The sequence below is a fragment of the Heterocephalus glaber genome, unplaced genomic scaffold, assembly GCF_053883595.1.
Source record: "Heterocephalus glaber isolate CG9 unplaced genomic scaffold, H.glaber_assembly_v1.0 deba00001564, whole genome shotgun sequence".
Lineage (NCBI taxonomy): Eukaryota > Metazoa > Chordata > Mammalia > Rodentia > Bathyergidae > Heterocephalus > Heterocephalus glaber.
Window position 1 is genome coordinate 13,220,544 of NW_028258351.1, and position 18,194 is coordinate 13,238,737.

At 56.0% G+C, this 18,194-nt stretch overlaps 1 protein-coding gene and 1 pseudogene across 1 annotated transcript in view; one reads left to right on the plus strand and one right to left on the minus strand.

Annotated features, from left to right (window-relative positions):
- Positions 1-288: 288 nt before the first annotated feature.
- The window catches only part of Doc2b (double C2 domain beta), a 31,317-nt gene continuing 13,411 nt past the window's right edge, over positions 289-18,194 (plus strand). Inside the window, exons 1-5 of the mRNA XM_004857114.4 lie at positions 289-708; positions 11,321-11,400; positions 14,641-14,715; positions 16,204-16,313; positions 16,452-16,578. Coding sequence (XP_004857171.2) covers positions 336-708; positions 11,321-11,400; positions 14,641-14,715; positions 16,204-16,313; positions 16,452-16,578 — 765 coding nt within the window. The 5' untranslated portion in view covers positions 289-335. The remainder of the gene's footprint in view (positions 709-11,320; positions 11,401-14,640; positions 14,716-16,203; positions 16,314-16,451; positions 16,579-18,194) is intronic.
- Positions 4,974-10,190, minus strand: LOC106010422 (putative inactive 1-aminocyclopropane-1-carboxylate synthase-like protein 2; annotated as a pseudogene).

Here is an 18,194-nt window from a genome sequence, read left to right on the forward strand (position 1 = left end):
CGCGCGCAGGGTCCCGGGCCGGCGTGCGCGCCGTGTGAGTGCGATGTGGCGGCGCTGGCTCGCTCCGCTCGCTCGGCGCCCGCCCGCGCAGCCTGCACACTCACACTGCTTGGTTGCTACCGGGTGACGCGGGCTGGGCCCGCCCCCTGCCTGCCGGCCCCTGGCACTCACTCACGCCAGCCGCCGCCGAGCAGGCGGCAGCCGCGTCAGGGCCGTCCGGGGGCGCCGCCCGCTATGCCCGCAGCCCCCGCTGCGCCCCGCCGGGCCTGCTGAGCCGCCCCCGGCCCGGGGTTGCGCCGGGCCGGGCTGCGCCCGGGCGGGGCGGCGCTGCCTGCATGACCCTCCGGCGGCGCGGGGAGAAGGCGACCATCAGCATCCAGGAGCATATGGCCATCGACGTGTGCCCCGGCCCCATCCGGCCCATCAAACAGATCTCCGACTACTTCCCCCGCTTCCCGCGGGGCCTGCCCCCGGCCTCCGGGCCCCGCGCCGAGGCGCCCCCGGACGCCGCCGCTCGACCGACCGCGGCCAGCGCCGGCCGCCGCAGACCCTCCGACGGCGCCCGCGACGACGACGAGGATGTGGACCGGCTTTTCGGAGCCTACGGCGCCAGCCCGGGCCCCAGCCCCGGCCCCAGCCCCGCGCGGCCTCCCGCCAAGCCGCCCGAGGACGAGCCGGACGCCGACGGCTACGAGTCGGACGACTGCAGTAAGTTTCCAACTCGCGGCTTCCCGGCCCCGGCCCTCGCGCGGCCCGCGTCCTCCACGGCGAGCATCCCCGCTTGCCGGCCGCGACCCTTCGCCGGCTCCGTGCGCTCCCTGCAGACCCGCCCGACACCTCCCGAGACCCGGACGGAAGAGGTGGGAAGTTTGGGGGCCCTCTCTGGGGGCGTCCCATTTCCGGGCCCGGCCCCCGGGAACCGCGCTGCGCCCCCTTTTGCCCCACCCTCCCGGAGCTCTGGCGCGGGCGGCGGCTTTTGTTCCCGGGAAGGGCGGAGCTGCGCCCCGGGGAGACACCAGTTGCTGCGGGGCCGCACGGTCGCTCGCCGCCCGCGAGCCCTATCGGGGTGCCCCGCGGCCGAGGGTCAGGCCGAGGAGGGGCCCGGGCTGGGGCGGCCCGGCTTCCCCAGCGGGCGTGGCGGCTTTGCTGGTGCGCCGGCCGAGGACTAGGACAGCGGGGCCGCTTGTCCTTTGGAAAAACCTTGGCGGTTCCTCCTCCCGCGTTCATGGACCCCGCCACGCACTCTCCCGACAGCCGACCTTCGCCACCTGTTACGCCCGCTTCCCCGAGGCAGCCCCCCCCCCGTCCGCGCCCCCTCCTTTGGGGATGGAGCCCAGGGAGCAAGCAAGTGCCAGGGTCCCTCCGGCCGAGGCCCGGCCAGTGGATGCTCCTGGCGCCTTGTGCGGTCTCTGAGCATGCCTCCTTGCTTGAACTGGAACTATAGGGGAAAGCGAGGCGAGAAGCAGCTGCAGTCCCATTCCCGATCGGTCTGCACAGGGTGGGGCGGGGGTGGGGCTTGGTGGCTTTCCGTGGGAGACCCTCAGCCTCGTTGTGGCCCCAGCCTCATCACTAGTCCAGCGAAAACCAGCGTCAAAAACCAGCCGGGCCAGGGATATGATCTTTGCAGCGCCCGGGTCCGGCGCGGGCTTCCCCAGGGCCCGCCCACCCCCTTCCCAGCGTAGCAATGATGGCTGCACCGGGCTTGGCCCTCAGCCGGGCCTCTGGGCTTAACACGTGCCGCCGGAAGCTGAAAGTGGGGTTTAGCAGTGCGTCCCAGGCGCAGAGCCCTCTCCGCCCCACCTGCGGGTGGCCCATCGGCCATCTGGGTCCACGCGCCTCAGAGGCATTTTCCTCTGTGGGGAAAATACCTGCTGTGCACTTCTTTCCCCAGGCCGGGCCACAGTCCTCTGGGCCTCTGGCTCATTGAGGGCTCGCCTGGGGGCATGCGGCTGGGAGCCGTCATCTCCCTCCCCTTGCCTGCTTCCCTGGATCCAAAGCCACCCCCGAAGACAGGGCAGGGAATTTGTCCCCATTATGAGCATCTTGGCTGCTTTGCCAGGGGAGTGAGCAGGATGGGCAACGCTTCTGCCTGAGTGGCAGGCACCGTCCTGGGGCCACTGAGGACCCTCCGGGTGACACATGGCCAGAAGGGGAGAAGTTTGGTCATTTCTATTGGCTGTGAGCCCACAGGTAAGGAAGGAACCCGAGCATCCAAAGTTCGGGCTGGCAGCCGCACCTCCTGTCAGTCCATCAGCCCAACAGAAAGCTCAGTCAGGGCACCAGGGAGTGGGGTAAAGGAGGACAGGCCTGGGTCCCTGGGCTCAGAGCACACAGGTGGCACACATAGGGTCAGCAGTATGAAGCAGCTCTGGGCATACATAGCGTTGCCAGTTGAAACTGGGGTATGACCACACCCATATCACCAGGCACACAATGGAGAGATGACGGAAAGAGCAGGGCTGAGCCTCTCCCTGTCAAGGCAGCTGACCCTAGGCTCAGATCCTGTCAGTTGCTGGGAGCATAGAAATCTGGGCTCCCCTGGGTGAGAGAACAGGGCAGGGACTGGACCACCCTCCGCCAGCCACCCTGGGCGGTGCCCCTTCTGGGCTGTGACAGCCAGATCCCTAGAATAAGCCTAAATGATTCAAGCCAGATGGTTCATTATGGCTTTAGCCAGGGTTATGCTATTTGCTGCCCTAATTATTGGATTATCTCTGTTCTGACAAAAAGAAATTAGGGCGGTTGCTCTGTTGTCCAGAGTGAGATGTGAGGTGCTGTGTGTTTCCCCCCGAAGCCTGGCCCTTATTGGTCACCTCGGAGCTCTGGCACACAGTCCCGGGTTCCCAGCAGATCCCATGGAAGGGGCAAGCTGGCATGTCACCCTCCAGCCACGTGCCGCCGAGCTGCCCCTCCAGCTCTCTACCTGCAGAAGGAGCCCTGTTCTGTTTGTCAAGGCTGTAACGGTTAGGGTGCCTTGGGTTGCAGGTGGTGGAAAAGCAACTCCAAGACAGTGGGTGGTTCCCAGGGCAGCTCCTCGGCACCAGCAGTGGCAACGCCTCTGTCCACTCAGCCGACCCTTTTCCTCCTAGGCTGAAAACCAGAGCCGAGTTCCTGCTCTAAGTGTGTGGGTGAGCATGTCCAGGTGCAAACCAGGGAGGAGTCTGTGTCCATCAGCCAAGCAGGACCCTCGTGGTCTAAGGTGGCTGCCGTGGGTCCAGCATCACATGTACCAGTAATAAGGTCTGCGGTTTGATAAGGGACCAGTTTTCTCTCTCGTGTCTCAGTTTAAGATCAGGGAAACCTCTCCTAGAAATTCCCGGAGACTTGTCATTTGGTCTCACTGTCCAGAATGGCGTCACATGCAGCCTTCCCCCTGGAGCTGGGTCAGCACTGATGCCCGTGCAGGTCTGGAGCGAGAGTGAGGTGGAGGAGTCCCTGTTGGGTCGGCCCCACAGGTTCTCCTTGGCTGGGGGCAGAGCCCAGTTTCCACGGAAAGTGGCTCCCCTTCCTCGGAACCCAGAGCCGCTTTGGGACATGATCTTGTCTGGCCAGCCCTGTCGTGTTCTTTTTTCACACTCCACGTCACACCAGCTGTGTGTCAGGCACTGTGCTCAGCCCAGAGATACAAGCAACCTGGAACACAACCTTTGACCTCAGGGTGTCCGTGGAAACCAAGACAAAGGAGTGGCCACACAGTGAGGGACGGGGAGGCAGGAGCCCCACAGGAAGTTCTGGCTTGCTCAGCGGACCTCCATGGGGAGGCCTTGTTCTGAGGCCGGGAACAGGAAGAACCAGGCTGGCGCAGTGGAAGGAGGAGGAGGGACAGCTGTGTGCACTGGTACTGAAGTATCAGAACAGCCCAGCCGGTTGTGGTGATGCACGCCTGTAATCTTAGCGCTTGGGAGGATAAGGCTGGAGGATTGCAAGTTCAAGGCCAGCCTGGGCTACACTGCACATTAGAAGCCAGTCTGGAACATAGCAGGGCCCTGTCTCAAAAAGAAAAAAGAAAAAAAGGAAGGGAGGGAGGGAGGGCGGGGCTGTGAGGCCAGTGGAGGTACAATGCTAGAGACAAGTGCCTGAGGCAAGGGAAGAGATGCTGATGAGGCCAACTGGTCATATCACAGAAGGTCTTGAATGCCGCACCGAGGAGGTTGAACTGAGTCTGGGAAGTGATAGAGAGCCTCTGAACAATTTAAACCAGAGGAAGAGATTTGTAAAAGTCCTAAACCTCTGTCCCTAAGCTCCTAAGAAGCAGGGACATTAGGTCACTTCTCTGTTCCCCCTGCAGTGCCTACCTAACTTAGTGCCTCCATTTCCCCAACTATGAAATGCCTTCAACTCAGGCTTGACAATTTTCTGTGGTTCTTACCACAGGGTTTAAAAAAGAAATGACTTTAGAGGATGACACTTTTTCTCCACATACACAAAAAGCCAGGACAAGATTTACTATTCCCAAGGGTGTGTGGGTCAGGCAAGTGGGGTTGCAAGCCAAGGTCCTAATGAGGCTGTCAGTCTCTGCCAGCTGAGCTGGGGGATGTTCAGTGGGGGCTCGGGCTTGATTTTCTCTGAATTAGCCCCATTAAAGCTCTATAATTATTGACGAGAGGGTGACAACTCTCAAAAGCCCATTAGTGACCAACCTTCATTATTCTTCCCAAGATGTAAACTTTGGTGGGGCCAGGTGACCTGAGTGGCTTGAAGGGCAGGGGCTGGGGACCCTGTGGCTCCCACAGAGAAGCACCTCCCTGTCCTCAGTCCCTCACCTCTCACCTCCTAGGCTCCGTCTCTGTGTCTCTGTCTCCATCTGCAGCTCGAAAGTGGGGGCTCCCTTCCCCCCAACAGCAGCCCCGCTTCTTTCTTTTTTTTTAAGAAAATACAGAATTTACTAGACACTGAATAGAAAAATAAAATCACTTAAAAAGAGACCCAGAGAGCTCCCTTGATCTCTCCGGGCACCTCTATGCCCTCCATTGTTACCCCAATAAAAGCATTATTTTATATACACAATGGCTAGCAAAGATTAAAAAGATACAAGGCTTCCAAAGATGACAGATGCTCAGTTTAAAGAGGTTGATGACTGAGTCAGGAGCTATCGTCCCTAGAGGAATCCACTTGTGTGGTCTCAGCACCAGTTCAGGCCCCAGCCTTGTGGACCAGAGGCTGATACCAGGGACCCTGAGCATGTGATGAGGTAAACAGCCTGTGTCCTCATTGCATCTTCCAGCATCCTCTCTATCCAGTATTGCTTCTGCTCCTCTATCGCCTGACCAAACCGATCCATGCCTTCTCTTAGTCGCTGGGAATTTTCTGCAAACATGAGACGAAACCAGCCAGGTTCCTTGAATATGTAAGATTTGCCACGAGATAATATCAGCTTGTGGTCTGTGGTCCAGGAAGCAGCAGTGGAGGACCAGTTCTTCAAATGTACATGGTTGTGGGGCCAGGGATGTAGCTCAGTGGTTTTGCCGCCTGCTGCACAAGCGCAAGGACCTGAGTTCGATCCCTGGTACCAAAAAAAAAAATGTACGTGGTTCTGGTAATGTCTTCAAGTTTATCCAGATATAAAGGCCATAGCCACAACTGCGGAAGGTGATCTTGAACTCATACTGCTCCTCCAACTCACGCAGTCTCTTGGTAACATACACATAAGCCTCCTGGAGCTGGGAGTGATTGGTGGGCAGGTACACTCTCTTGATCCAGTCTCTGTCCCCGAGCAGGCGATGCAGCTTGTACTGGGTGATGCCAGAGACACTGTGGAGGTAGCCAAAGGGGCTCATAGCACAGACCACGTCATCGTTGTGGGTATACAGAAAGCCAAAGTGGAAGCCAGTGATGCCAAAATCCTTACTGCCCCAGATCACATGGGTCCTGCTGGGGTCAAGCAAACTTTCTGAGCACAGAACACTGTGGAATATGATGGTTTCATCAAACACAGACTGCATGTATGTTTCATCTACCATCAGGTGTAGTTCATTTCTTTTGGCAAATTTCAGGTATTCTTTCAATGACTCCTTCATGTTGACATCGCTCAGAGGATTCTGAGGGTTGGCTAGCAAGAGGCCTTTGACCTTTTTACTCTTAGTCTTAGCTTCAAGCAGGGCTTGCTCTAGTTTGCCCATCATGTGCTGGAAAGGCTGGGTGTTTGTATTAGTGATCTCAGTGTCCACGTGGGTGGGAATCAGCTCAACTTGTGCATACATCTGGGCGCTAAAGAGGAAGCCACGGGCCGGGGATTTAGCTCAGTGGTTTGGCTGCCTGCTGCGCAAGCGCAAGGACCCGAGTTCGATCTCCAGTACCAAAAAAAAAGAGGAAGCCACTATGGAAGGGAGTGGGGACCACAATGGCATCCCCTGGGTCACACAGAACCATGGCCAGTGCAGAGAAGACAGCACAGCAGCTATTTAGAACAACCACATTTCTCAGATTCAGGCGGCTAGGTGATCCACAGTAGTAGGTCAGGAACTTGGCCACTTCTGCCCATAGAAACGGATGTCCTCTCCAGTTGGGGTAATGCAGCAGGGGCTCCTCGATGTAGTTCATGTCATTCTGACACAACCTTTCAGTCAGATCCACACACAGCCTGTTCTCACTGATGCCAAGGTTAAGGAAGCCCAAGGGGTTCAGGACAGTGTGGTATTTGTCTCCTTGGTAGGCCTCTTGGTCCTGGAAGTTGGAGTAGTAAAATGTAGAGATCTTAAACCCCGGTTGGACAGGATATGGCTAAAAAAACGTAGCTTCAGAATCACTCCACTGGGTACCTGGCTGGTTATGCTGCATAACTGATGGGGCCTGGCTCATATTCCCGGTACCTGTACCAGCCTGGGAAGGCTTGCTGGAACCCGGGTTCCTATCTCAGCTCTTCAGCCAAGAATCCTTAGGCATGCTGAAACCATCCTTAGTCTTTGGGGCTTGGAGACCTGCTCTTCCTCCGTTCACTAAGCTTGCTTTGCTTCTTTCTTTTTTCATGGTTATTGCCTCCTAGGATTTCAGTTAAACAAAGTGGCAAACAGTCAGGAAGCCACTAGGCTTTAAGGCAGAAACTCCCACTCTGCTGGGCCGCCCTGACCAAGTCACCTCACCTCTCTGAGTCTCCTTTCTCCAGACAAGAAGGGAACACTTAGGACATACACTCCCTGAGAGAGCCCCTCCGCCCCTGCAAGTCTAAGAACTGAGACAAAGCTTCCACTGGTAAACTAGTACTTCTCCCACATCTTCCAGGGCGCTCAGACACGTTGGTCAGTCCCCGGAGTGCTGCTCCTTCCCAGGAGGCCCTAGCAGGTGTCAGCCTTCCCCTGGTAGCATGTGAGCCCCCTAGACAGGAACCCCCAGAGCGTGCCAGGGGCCCTCTAGAGCTGCTTCCCTGTGGGAGCAGGCAGGCCTCGTGGAGTGTGTTCTTCCCCATGGTGTCTCCTAAACCCTGCTCCCTGGTGAGCAACACCGCCAAGTGGGTGAGCGCCTGCTCCTTGCTGGTCTCACGGGTGTGGTCAAGGCAGGGTCCCTAGGGGCTCTTGGAGGCTAAGGTCTCAGGGGAGCAGGTGGGTCTGGACCGAGGGGCAGCCTGATGGACTGCCACATACAACCAACAGATTTGAAGAATGTTATTCCAAAAGCTGGGTGAGTCTGTTGGGCACAGTGGCACACGCCGGTAATCTCAGCACTTGAGGAGGCTGAGCCAGGAGCATCGCAGGTACAACTCCTCTCTGGGCAGTTGAGTGAGACTCTTTCTCAGAATAAAAAAGGGGCTGGGGTGGGTGTAGCTCAGTGGCAGAGTCCTTGTGGATTTGATCTTCTGTACCACACACACACAGAGCTAGGTGAGTCTTGGGCCCCGAGCTCTTGTGGCATCGGGAATGGTATCGTGTGCTTCCCCCAGCCCCCTTCACAGGAGGGGTAAGGGCAGCAAAAGGCCAGATACAGTTAGCACTGGAGCACGCATTATCTGCTCAGGAGTCCCTTAGGCTCCCTCTGGACTGACTGACTCTTAGTTTGGACAAGAGCTAACAAATGTCATCATTGCGTGCTTTCATGGAAGAAACTACTGCTGGATAGAATTGAAGCTGGGCTGCCAGAGGCAAGTACTCTAACTTGGGCTGCTGGAAAGGGAGAGGGACCAGCTGGGGGCACCTATTGGAGGGTCGAGCTATGGCTGTGACACGCAGCAGAATCACCATAGTCATAGCAATGACTCAGGTTATTCAGAAGAGCTTAGGTGACCATTTGTATATTCTGTTGCCAAGGGCAGGGAGAGGCGTGATCCAGTTTAGAACAGATTTCTTCCAGAGTGGGTCTCTGAGGGGCCAGCACAGTAATCTAGAAACATGACCTAAATGGATCTGTCCCTTCTATAATTAATTATCTGCTGAGCACTTGCTGTACCCCAGGTGCTGAGTGTTGTGAGGTGGATACTCCTGCTGTCTCCAGTTCCCACATGATGAAACTGAGGCATGAAGAGGTTAGATAAGCTGTCAGAGTGCACATAGCAAGAAGTGCCAGGTGGCACACACCTGTGATCCCAGTACCCAGGAGGCTGAGGCAGGAGGATCGCCGTGAGTTCAAGGCCAACCTGGGCTACACAGTGAGTTCCAGGCCAGCCTGGACTACATACCAAGACCCTGTCTCAAGAGAGAGAGGTGGTGGGGAGACAAGCAGGGACTCAAACCTGGGGAACCCAACATCGGATGTTGCCCCTGTGTGTCTCACTCTGGTAGGACCTAGGGAACAAGACAAATGCAGTTCTAAGTCATCTCAGAACAAAAGGCAGCTCCACCCTCCCAGCTCCTCCGAGCCTCAGTCCCTTAGTTGGCCCTTTTCCCTGCAGAGCTGCAGAACTTCGTCAAGCCCTGGCCCCTGCACTGACCCAGGGGTCTGCAAACTTTGTGAAGCACCACAGAGGAAGTATGTTCAGCTTTGCAGACCATCCGGTCTATGCAGAATTGTGGGAAAGCAGCTGTAGACGAGAAGTATGTGATGGCCGTGGTCAGGGCTGGCCAGTGGCCACACTTAATCCAGACCTGAGCTTGGAATCTAGCGCAGACCCTGCCTGAGGACAGAGTCTCGGGGCCGCCCCTCCCCCAATCCTGGCATCACTCTAGCCACTAAGCCCCCACCTCCCAGTTGGTATGTCCCCTTCCCAGCCCCTCTGTGCCACTGGCCAACCCCTTCTGATCTTTATTGGACTAGGTGAGGCACCACTTCCTCCCGGAAACTTCTCCTGATGGCCCCAGTGCATAGCAAGGCCAGGCGTCTGTCCTTGAGCAGCCATAACTCCTGACTCTCCGGACTGTTGTGACAAGTTCTTTGTCTGTTCCCCATAGGCTGTGTTTTTCTTGGGGTCAGGGATATGCCTTATAGCTATCTTCATCCCAAGAGTCTAGCAGATTGTAAACACTTGGTAAATAAAGAATGAGTGAATGGCCGGGGATTTAGCTCAGTGGTTTCGCAGCAGCAAGCACAAGGACCTGAGTTCGATCCCCGGTAGCAAAAGAAAAAGAATGAATGAATGAGTGGATGGGTGAGTGGATGAATGAATGAGACATCAGTTGACCAGCCCGGCAGCTTGGGAGCAGGATTGAGGCTTCTGAAACATCTGGGAATTGTGCCTTGCTATCTGGGGTCATGCCAAGGTCTTCTTCCACCAATCCCCCTTCCCCTTCCTGCTGGGAGCCCACTTGGGTGTGGAAGGCCACAGCTGCTGTGTGTGATGCCCCCTAAGGGTGGCAGCTGCACCCAGTTATTGCTGCCCCATTTGCCTGGCCCTTGGGAAATCACTGCTGCCTCTGAGAGACTTGAGGGCAGCAGCATGAGGACCCAGCTGGGTCTTTGCAGCCTGTCCAGGGTGCCCAAGGGGCCAGAGAGACCAGGGAGCGGTAGTCCCATGTGCCAACCTGAAGGTCAAGTGAATGAACCAGCCAGTCAGGCCACCCAGGGCCTGCAGCTTCTCAAAGCCCCATCTCTGCCTTGCCACACAGTTCTTATGACATTTCGTAAGTGAGGGAAACTGAGGCACAGAGCCCAAGCTGGTAGTCGCAGTGGAGGACAAGGTGCCTAGTACATGTGGACACCCTACTGGGCTAAGACAGGGGTTAGGGCCAACTGCCTGGGTGGGGCTCCGTTGCCACTTACAGGGGCTGGAGGTGACCCACCTGGCTTCCTTGAGCCTCAGTCCCTGCTCTGGAGAGTGAGAAGAACATGGTCACCTCCTGGGGTTGGGCGGGCTGGGAGAATGGGGGGCAAGATTGGCACACTAATAGCTGCTCAGTAGGTGGCTGTCACCCTAGATTCTATGACATTCTTTGATTCCTGGCTATTAAAAAAAATAATTAGAGATATGCCTTTATACTTTGACCTGTTACCTAGAAGAAATGGTTTTATTGTTAATGTATGTAGACCTGAAATTTTTCTTTTGTAAAACTTGAGGCTGTTTGGCTGTTTTGTTTTCTAGTACTGGGGATTGAACCCAGGACCTTCACACTGAACTACATCTTCAGCCTTTTTAGGGGGTGGGGGACAAGATCTCACTAAATTGCCCATGCTGGCCTCTAACTTACAGTCCTTTTGCCTCATCCTCCCACAGGCACCACACCCAGCCAAGGTTTTTGTATTTTTGTTTTGTTTGCAGGGCTGGGGATCAAACCCAGGGCCTCGCTCACCCCAGGCAAGGGCTTTACCACTGAGCCATGCCTGGGCCCCCACCTCCCTCTGCTCAGGAGCTCTGTGGAGAGCAAACGGTGGCCCGGCTCCTCCTGGGAAATGTGGATGTGCGCCTGTGCCCAGAGCATACCTCAGGGTGCCTGTCACAGCACTGGGAAATCGGTGCCGATTCTCAGTCTCAATATGGATATCATCTGGATAATTTTAAAATGCTATTAGTGGTACCCTTGGATGGTTTTGCTAAGCTTTGCTGTGACAGTAATACTTGGGTTGCTTTAACTAATTCCAGCCATTTAGAAACGAAAATGATTGTGCTTTTCAGTTTGCCTGGCAGCCCCAAAGATAGAAGCTTGGTGTCAGCTGTGTCCATAAGGGGTGGCAAGAGCAGTATGTGGGGGGCAGGCACAGGAGTTTAATTTGTGTAAACCTTTGATGTTCTGTGAAATCAGAGTTGCTGCTTTTCTGCCTACCTTTTATGAAGCTTTGCATATTCAAAGATTCTGAGAAGGATTATGAAGAATGTCTTTGTCCTGTGCCAATTTTTCCAAATTAATCTTTTGAATCTTGAAAAAAGAAAACAAAAAATGGTGTGGCTCTTCTAGCCACGAAGGGGAGGGCAATGCCTCTCAGACATGCAGCCAGAGGTCACCTGTGCCCTCTCCATCCACAGCCACCCTGGGCACACTGGACTTCAGCCTGCTGTACGACCAGGAGAACAATGCACTCCACTGCACCATCAGCAAGGCCAAGGTAGGCCCCGTGCCCCACCGGCCCCAGGCCGAGAGGAAGAGCTGAGTGAGGGCCCATCCTCCCCGCCTTCCTTCCCAGGCATCATGGTGTCTGCTGTGTGGAGTGCAGCACAAGCAGGGAGCTCTTGCCTAAACCATCTCAGCTGCCCACTCCCCAAAAAACCTCAATACAGCAAGGCCTTTAGGGGAGGAGGCCTGGCTGGGCTTCTAGGGGACAGGGGTTGTCCAGGATGGGAAGACCTGTCCTGCAGGCGAGGGAGGGTGTGAGGGGTGGATGCTGATGGCTAGGGGTCTCTGCACCCCATGTTCCCAGGCCCTGGGCTTCTAGGCTCCCTGAGCAGTGGGTGGGCACAACTGTCCTGTGTTAATGCTGCAGGTGCCACTGAAGAAGGCTGACACTCTAGGCAGAGGATTAGCCTTTGGGCCTGACCCCAGAAGGTCCCTTGAGCCTTGCTTTCTGCGGTTGTGGGTGTCTATGAACTCCCTGGTGGCCTGGCCAGGTCCCCACTGTGGCCTGTGTCTCAGCCCCTTGAGCAGCATGTCAGCTGTGTTTTCACCCGTGCTGTTCCCTTGTCCCCCACCATGATGGCTCCCTCTGGGAGGAAGGTGCCAAAGCTGATGTTCTCTCGCAAGGTAAGGGCCCTCGTGGCCAGTAGAGCGCCCCCATAGGGCTGTGGAAGGGCCTGGGCCAGCCCAGCTCAGATGGAGGGGCTTCCTATAGAGCTGCCTGGGCCCAGACCCCACCCCAGCACCCCAACCTGCTGGCGCCCCTGCTTCCACCTTGTGCCTCTGTACCAACCCTGAGGGACTGGCCATCGGGGATCACCCCAGCCTGGGTCACTACACGTAGACTGCCGTGGGCAGGTGTGAGTTCTGTCTGTGCCGGGCCAGGCCCAGGTTGGGCACCTCAAGGCCACTCTCTCCATCCCCCACCCTGCCCACAGCCATCCTGAGAATAGAGCTGAGCACCTGGTGACCCCCACCCAGGGTGGAGGCCAGGCAGTCAGACCCTTCTCTCCCTCTACCCAGCTTTGTAGAGCTTGCCCAGACGTGGAAACCATCTGCCCGGCCACTGGGGCCAGAGCCACCTCCCCTCACCTTCCCAGACACCAGGGCTTCTCCCTACCTTCCCCACCATCCCCAGATGTCCTTGTGTACATGTGTGCGTGCGCATGTGTGCGTGGGTGTGTGCGAGCAGACCTATGTAGGTACACGAGTGTGTCCACTTCAGGGGCAACCCTAGACATCAGAGGTAGGAGATGGGAGACTCCTAAGCCGAGGCAGCCCGATTCTCCTGTTCCTTCTCTGCATAAATCCAGCTCTGCAGGGAAGGGGGCTCTAGCTGAGGGTGGGGAGCCCCAGGGAGGCTCTGAAGCAGAGCTAACACTCTGTGCCTCTGTGAGGAAGGGGGTGGCAAACACTCCTTGGCTGTAGCCTTTGGGTGAGGGTGAATCGCAGCTCACTCACCTGAAAATGGGCCTCGTCACCCCTGCCCCAAGTGGCTGCTGTGGGCAGTGGGCACCTGGCAGTCTGGTGGCACGTGCCCACTTGACCTCGTGGACACACCCAAATGTACCCGGCCACTCCCATCTGAGGAGGGCCTGGGAAAACCCGACAGAACCACAGTCCTGGGAGACTTAGTTGTTTTTTTTAACCGTCGTAAAATATATAAGTGTAAAATTTATCACCGTAACCATTTTTCAAGTGCACAGTGTAGTAGCATTAATCTCATTCACATTGTTGTGCAAACTACACCAATATCCAATTCCAGAACTTTTTCGTCTTGTAAAACTGAAACTCTGGAGCCATTAAGCAGCTCCCCCTTCCCCCTTCCCAGGCCCTGACTACTCCTCAGTCCCTAGGAGTTTGAGTGCACTGGGGGCCTCACAGGAGTGGGCTCCTGCAGTGCAGTCCCTCCGAGCCTGGCTTATTTCATCAGCCTGACACCCCCGGGCCGTGCCTGTCAGTGCAATGTGTGGAATCCCACTTCCTGACCGCTGCAGGCCGTGGCTCTGAGGATTTCAGGGACTCTTGTCCTGAACCCCTCACCAGTGACCACCTCTGAGAGGCCCAGGGACGGCAGGCCTGGGTTCTGGGAGGAGGCTCTGCTCTCAGAGCCAGTGCCTTCCGTCCCCTCGGTGCCAGTAGCAGCCAGGGGCTGCTTGCATCACCTTCCCTGCAGCCCCTTCCAGGACACCCTGGCCTGAGTTTTTGTCTCTAGCAGACACATTCAGCTGGTGAGGGTCTGCCGGAGATCTCAGACACCCCCACCCCGGCCCGTGGTGACATCCCTGGCACTTTCCAGGGCTCCTGGCGTTTCGGGGAAGGGAAGAAACTCCCCACCTGCCAGTACTGTGTCTGTGTTACCTCCTCCCCTCTGCTCCATGCAGAGTTGGAGTTAATACCCTGTCTTAAAGACCATAAAGCTGAGGACACAAAGTAACTCGCAGCTCACCCAGCTGTGCTCTGATCTCAGGCCAACCTGTGTCCTCCCAGCAGTAGATGAGTGGTGGGTGGCAGCCTCCAGCAGGATGAGACCCCAAAGCCAGGCACTGGGGCAGGGGAGGAGCCTGGGTCTGGTGGACCCCCCACTCCACAGCTGTGTGGAAAACCTGCAGCTCCTCTGAATAAAATCAGGACAGGGTGGGAGGGCTGCCTACCCTGCCTCACACAGACTGTACTTCCTCCCTGGTCTCCAGAAGGATCTGAAAGCAGAGTTAGTGAGGGCTGCCATCTTGTGGAGCCTGTGAATTCGGGACACTGCAGAGAAAGTTGAGTCAGGCCTCAGCCCATCTCCCAGGACCTGGAACCCTTTCCCACAGCCACCAAGGAAGCTGTGTGGATGGCAGACGCAGAGTCACATGGATTTAGGTTCGTGGAGAGACTCCCCATGGAAGGGCCATGTTTGGAAAGGAAGAGGGAAAGACCTGGCCAAAGTCGGACAGTTATTCCTGTTGGGAGCAGAGCCAGTCACCTGGCCTCTATGACAGAGAAGCTAGAAAGAGAAAGCAGCCCTCTCAACCCCCAGCAGGCACACTGGACCGGGATGCTGGAGCAGGGGAGGCGTCACCGGCAGTGAGTGTCTTCATGCACCCCATCTGGGGCTGAGGGGTCAGGGCTTCCAGGAAGAAGGCCATGAGTGGACCCAGTCAGAAGGCATCTGCTGACCCAGGCTCCTGGAGGCCCTGGCTGCTCTGTAGCCCCAATCTCCAGTTCACACCCTCTGCTGGTCTCTACCCAGGGCCTGAAGCCGATGGACCACAATGGACTGGCGGATCCCTACGTCAAGCTGCATCTGCTGCCAGGAGCCAGTAAGGTGAGAGTTCCTGCCCAGACCTGCACACTGTGACAGGGCACTCAGGGAGGCCCACAGTGCCCCCCCAGAGCCCAAGCAAGCTGAAGGGACCTCAGCCATTCACACCCACTCAAAGCACCGTCAGCCCCACACTTCCAGGCCCTCCAGGGACCTCCTGGGCCAGCTTTGCCTACCTGTTGACAGGGGCGGAGCCCCACCTGAGAATTTCCAGGTCAGCATTTTTTTAAAAGAAGGAGTCTTGGCTGGAGGTTAATATCATATGGTAAAAAGAGGTTCCAGGGTCAAATAACACTGAGAAACATTGTTAAACAGGTTTCTTGGCAGCAGGACTTATCAGAGCCCTTAATGTGTTGGGTTGTTCTGTGCCCTCCCTAGGGGACAGAGTGGGCAGCTTCTGCCAGGTTTGTTTGACCACAGAACCCCTGTCCCCATGACAGATGACCCAGCAGGCAGACAGGAGTACAGAGGGAGTAGAAGCAACGTTCCAGTGTGCTCAGGCCACCCACAAGAAATTCTTTAGGACAGTATGGACTCCAGAGGAAGGAACGGCCTTAACAAAGGCATGGAATAGGCATGCAGGAACAAGGGGAAGGGAGGTGGCCGGCTCCACAGCCAGCCTTTGCAGGAACCACCTTCCACAGCTTCTAGCAAAGCCAACCTCTGCCGCCACCACCAGGGTCCTCCGCACACTGGTTTCCCGTCACTGCTGTGGCAGCTGCCACAGACTCAGTGGCCTAAAACAACAGTTACTGTCTGACCACTCTGCAGGTTAGAAACCTGACACGGTTTCACTGGGCTAAGCGTCAAGGTGTTACCAGGCATGGTGCTGCATGCCTGTCATCCCAGCACTCTGAGAGGCTGAGGCAGAAGGATCACAAGTTTGAGCCCAGCCTAGGCAACTTAGTGACTTAGTGAGATACTGTCTCAAAATAAAGAACGTACTGGGATGGAGCTCAGTATAAAGGCCCTGGATTCAATCTCCAGTGCCACTAAATAAACAAAATTTTAAACATCAAAGTATGTGTGGGGCTGTGTTCCTTCTGGAGCTGTAGGAAATCATCCATTTTTCGGACCCTTTCCAGCTCCTAGAAGCCACCCACTTCCTTTTCTTGTGGTGCCTCGTGTTCAAAGCCATACATGATACATCTCTGAGCTTCTCCCTTGGTGTCCCTGTTTCCACTTTTAAGGACCCCTGTGGTCACATAGGCCCCTCAGCTCATCCAGGGTTATCTCCACCCTCCTTTTATTTGTTGTTGTTTTGGTGCTGAGGATCAGCGGGGCCTGGAGCATACTGAGCAAGCGCTGTACCACTGAGCTCCACCCCCAGCTCTCCCTGTTTTAAAGTCAGCTGCTCCACAGTAGCCTCAGTCCACTTTGCCTTGTCAGACCAAGGTACCAGGGCCTAGCACATGGCCATCTTGGTGGGACACACTCTTTCTTCCTCCTGCATTCATCTAGTGCTAATAAGATTTTTTTTCCTTTCTCCAGGCAAATAAGCTTAGAACAAAAACCCTGCGTAACACTCTGAACCCCACATGGAACGAGACCCTCACTTACTATGGGATCACAGATGAGGACATGATCCGCAAGACCCTGCGGTGCGTGAGACCCCCAGCTGCCTATCCCTAGCCCCTGCTCCACAAACACACCCACCACTCGTGTACTCCTGCGACTATGGAGGAAGATCGGGGGTGCCCAGTGTGTCTGAGGTACTGGCTTTACCCCTTGCCCCCCAGGATCTCTGTGTGTGATGAGGACAAATTCCGCCACAACGAGTTCATCGGGGAGACGAGAGTGCCCCTGAAGAAGCTGAAACCCAACCACACCAAGACATTCAGCATCTGCCTGGAGAAGCAGCTGCCGGTGAGTGGGCCTCGGGCTCCCTCCAGCTGCGCACCTCTGCAGGGTTACAGGGTTTACTGACCACCTGCTCTGCCCCTTGCCTGGCTGCAAGTGTGGGAGATGGACAGAACTTCCTGCCTGGTGGAGGCACGGGGCTGAGCAATGAGGGGAGTGGTGAGAGCCAGGGGAGGGGAGATCAGAGAGGTTGGGGACGGCAGTTAGGAAGGAATTGGGCTTCCACCAAGTGACACCAGGCCCCAGAGGTGCTAAGCACAGGAACCGTATCTGGTGACATTCAGGGCTCAGGGAGAAGATGAGACCAGATCCTGTAAGGAGCTGACCGCAGCCCAAGCATGGAGGAGCTGGTGGCTTGGGGTGGAGATGCCTCTAGATGGGCTGTGCCAGCAGACCTGGCCTCAGGCGGGGAAAGGACAAATGTGACATCTGGGCCCTGAGCATCTGGGAGGATGAGGCAGCCATTAACTAGGAGCAGCTGGGGCATCGAAGCTCAGGAGCTCAATTGGAACTTGTCAGACTTGCAGCGCCTGTGAGAAGCCCAGAGGAGACAGCACATAATTCTTTCCTAGAAATTGCCATTGTTTGAAAATTATGTCAGAAGAGATTTTGCCCCTGACAGGCTCCAGCAGCTGAGCCCTCCCGGGGTCCTGGTCTCTGTCCCTCTATGCTCTCCTGCCCTCTTGGCCTCACCCCATTCAGAAGAGCTGAAAGGTTGCCCAGGACACCCCAGGCCCTGGGGCCAAGAGAAGTGTTTGGCCCTCAGCTGCCCAGTGTTGAGGGCATGCCAGTGACTCGTTGTCCCTCCACCGAGGCCTGAGCAGTGGAAATGCCTAGGAGGACAGAGCTCACAGCCACCCCCCAAGGGTCCGGCCTGGTGGAGTCTGGCGTCCTCAGGACATGGATTCTTAGCCTGTGTAGCCCAAGCTAGGGCTTGCAACAAGTCAGCCTGCGGCCTGAGCTGCCTGCCAGAGCCCAGCTTTTTGCATAACTTGATGAAATTGTATTCCTTTATCACATTCTCTCCCACTCACAGACATTTGTGTGATGGATATAACCTTTTCTATTTTATTATTAGTCACTAACTGCAGGTAACCTAGTTTTTTCAAATGATCTAACATACTTAGGAAGACAATGCTGGCTTCCATAATAGTTGTGTTCCTGAGTTCTGATCATGAGCATAAACAAACAGCTGTGCGTGTGTATGCACGCATGCATAGATGCAAGAGTGTGTGTTCATGAGAGTGTTTGTTCATAAAAGTGTGCAAGCCTGTGCCCAGAGCTGCATCCAGGCATTGCTGAGCCTTGCTTTAATTGGCTACGAGCTCATTGGTCAGTTGAGGACACATGGAGCTCAGAGAACAGTCTGTGATAACCACTCCAGCAGTAAAGACATGCTGGTGTTACATTTCGTGTTTAAGGTCTGTATACATTGTTTTAAGTACTGAACAATGACCAGCTCAGAGCTCTTCATAGAAAACACCCAAAGTATAATCTCCCATGGCTGAAAAATTAGCTCCTTTCTGGAGTGTCGTCTCCAGGAAGGTATGGATGTGGCTGCATGGGACTCACATTAGTGTTGGGCAGAGCACAGTGGGCCCACATGAAAGAGGAACTTTGCA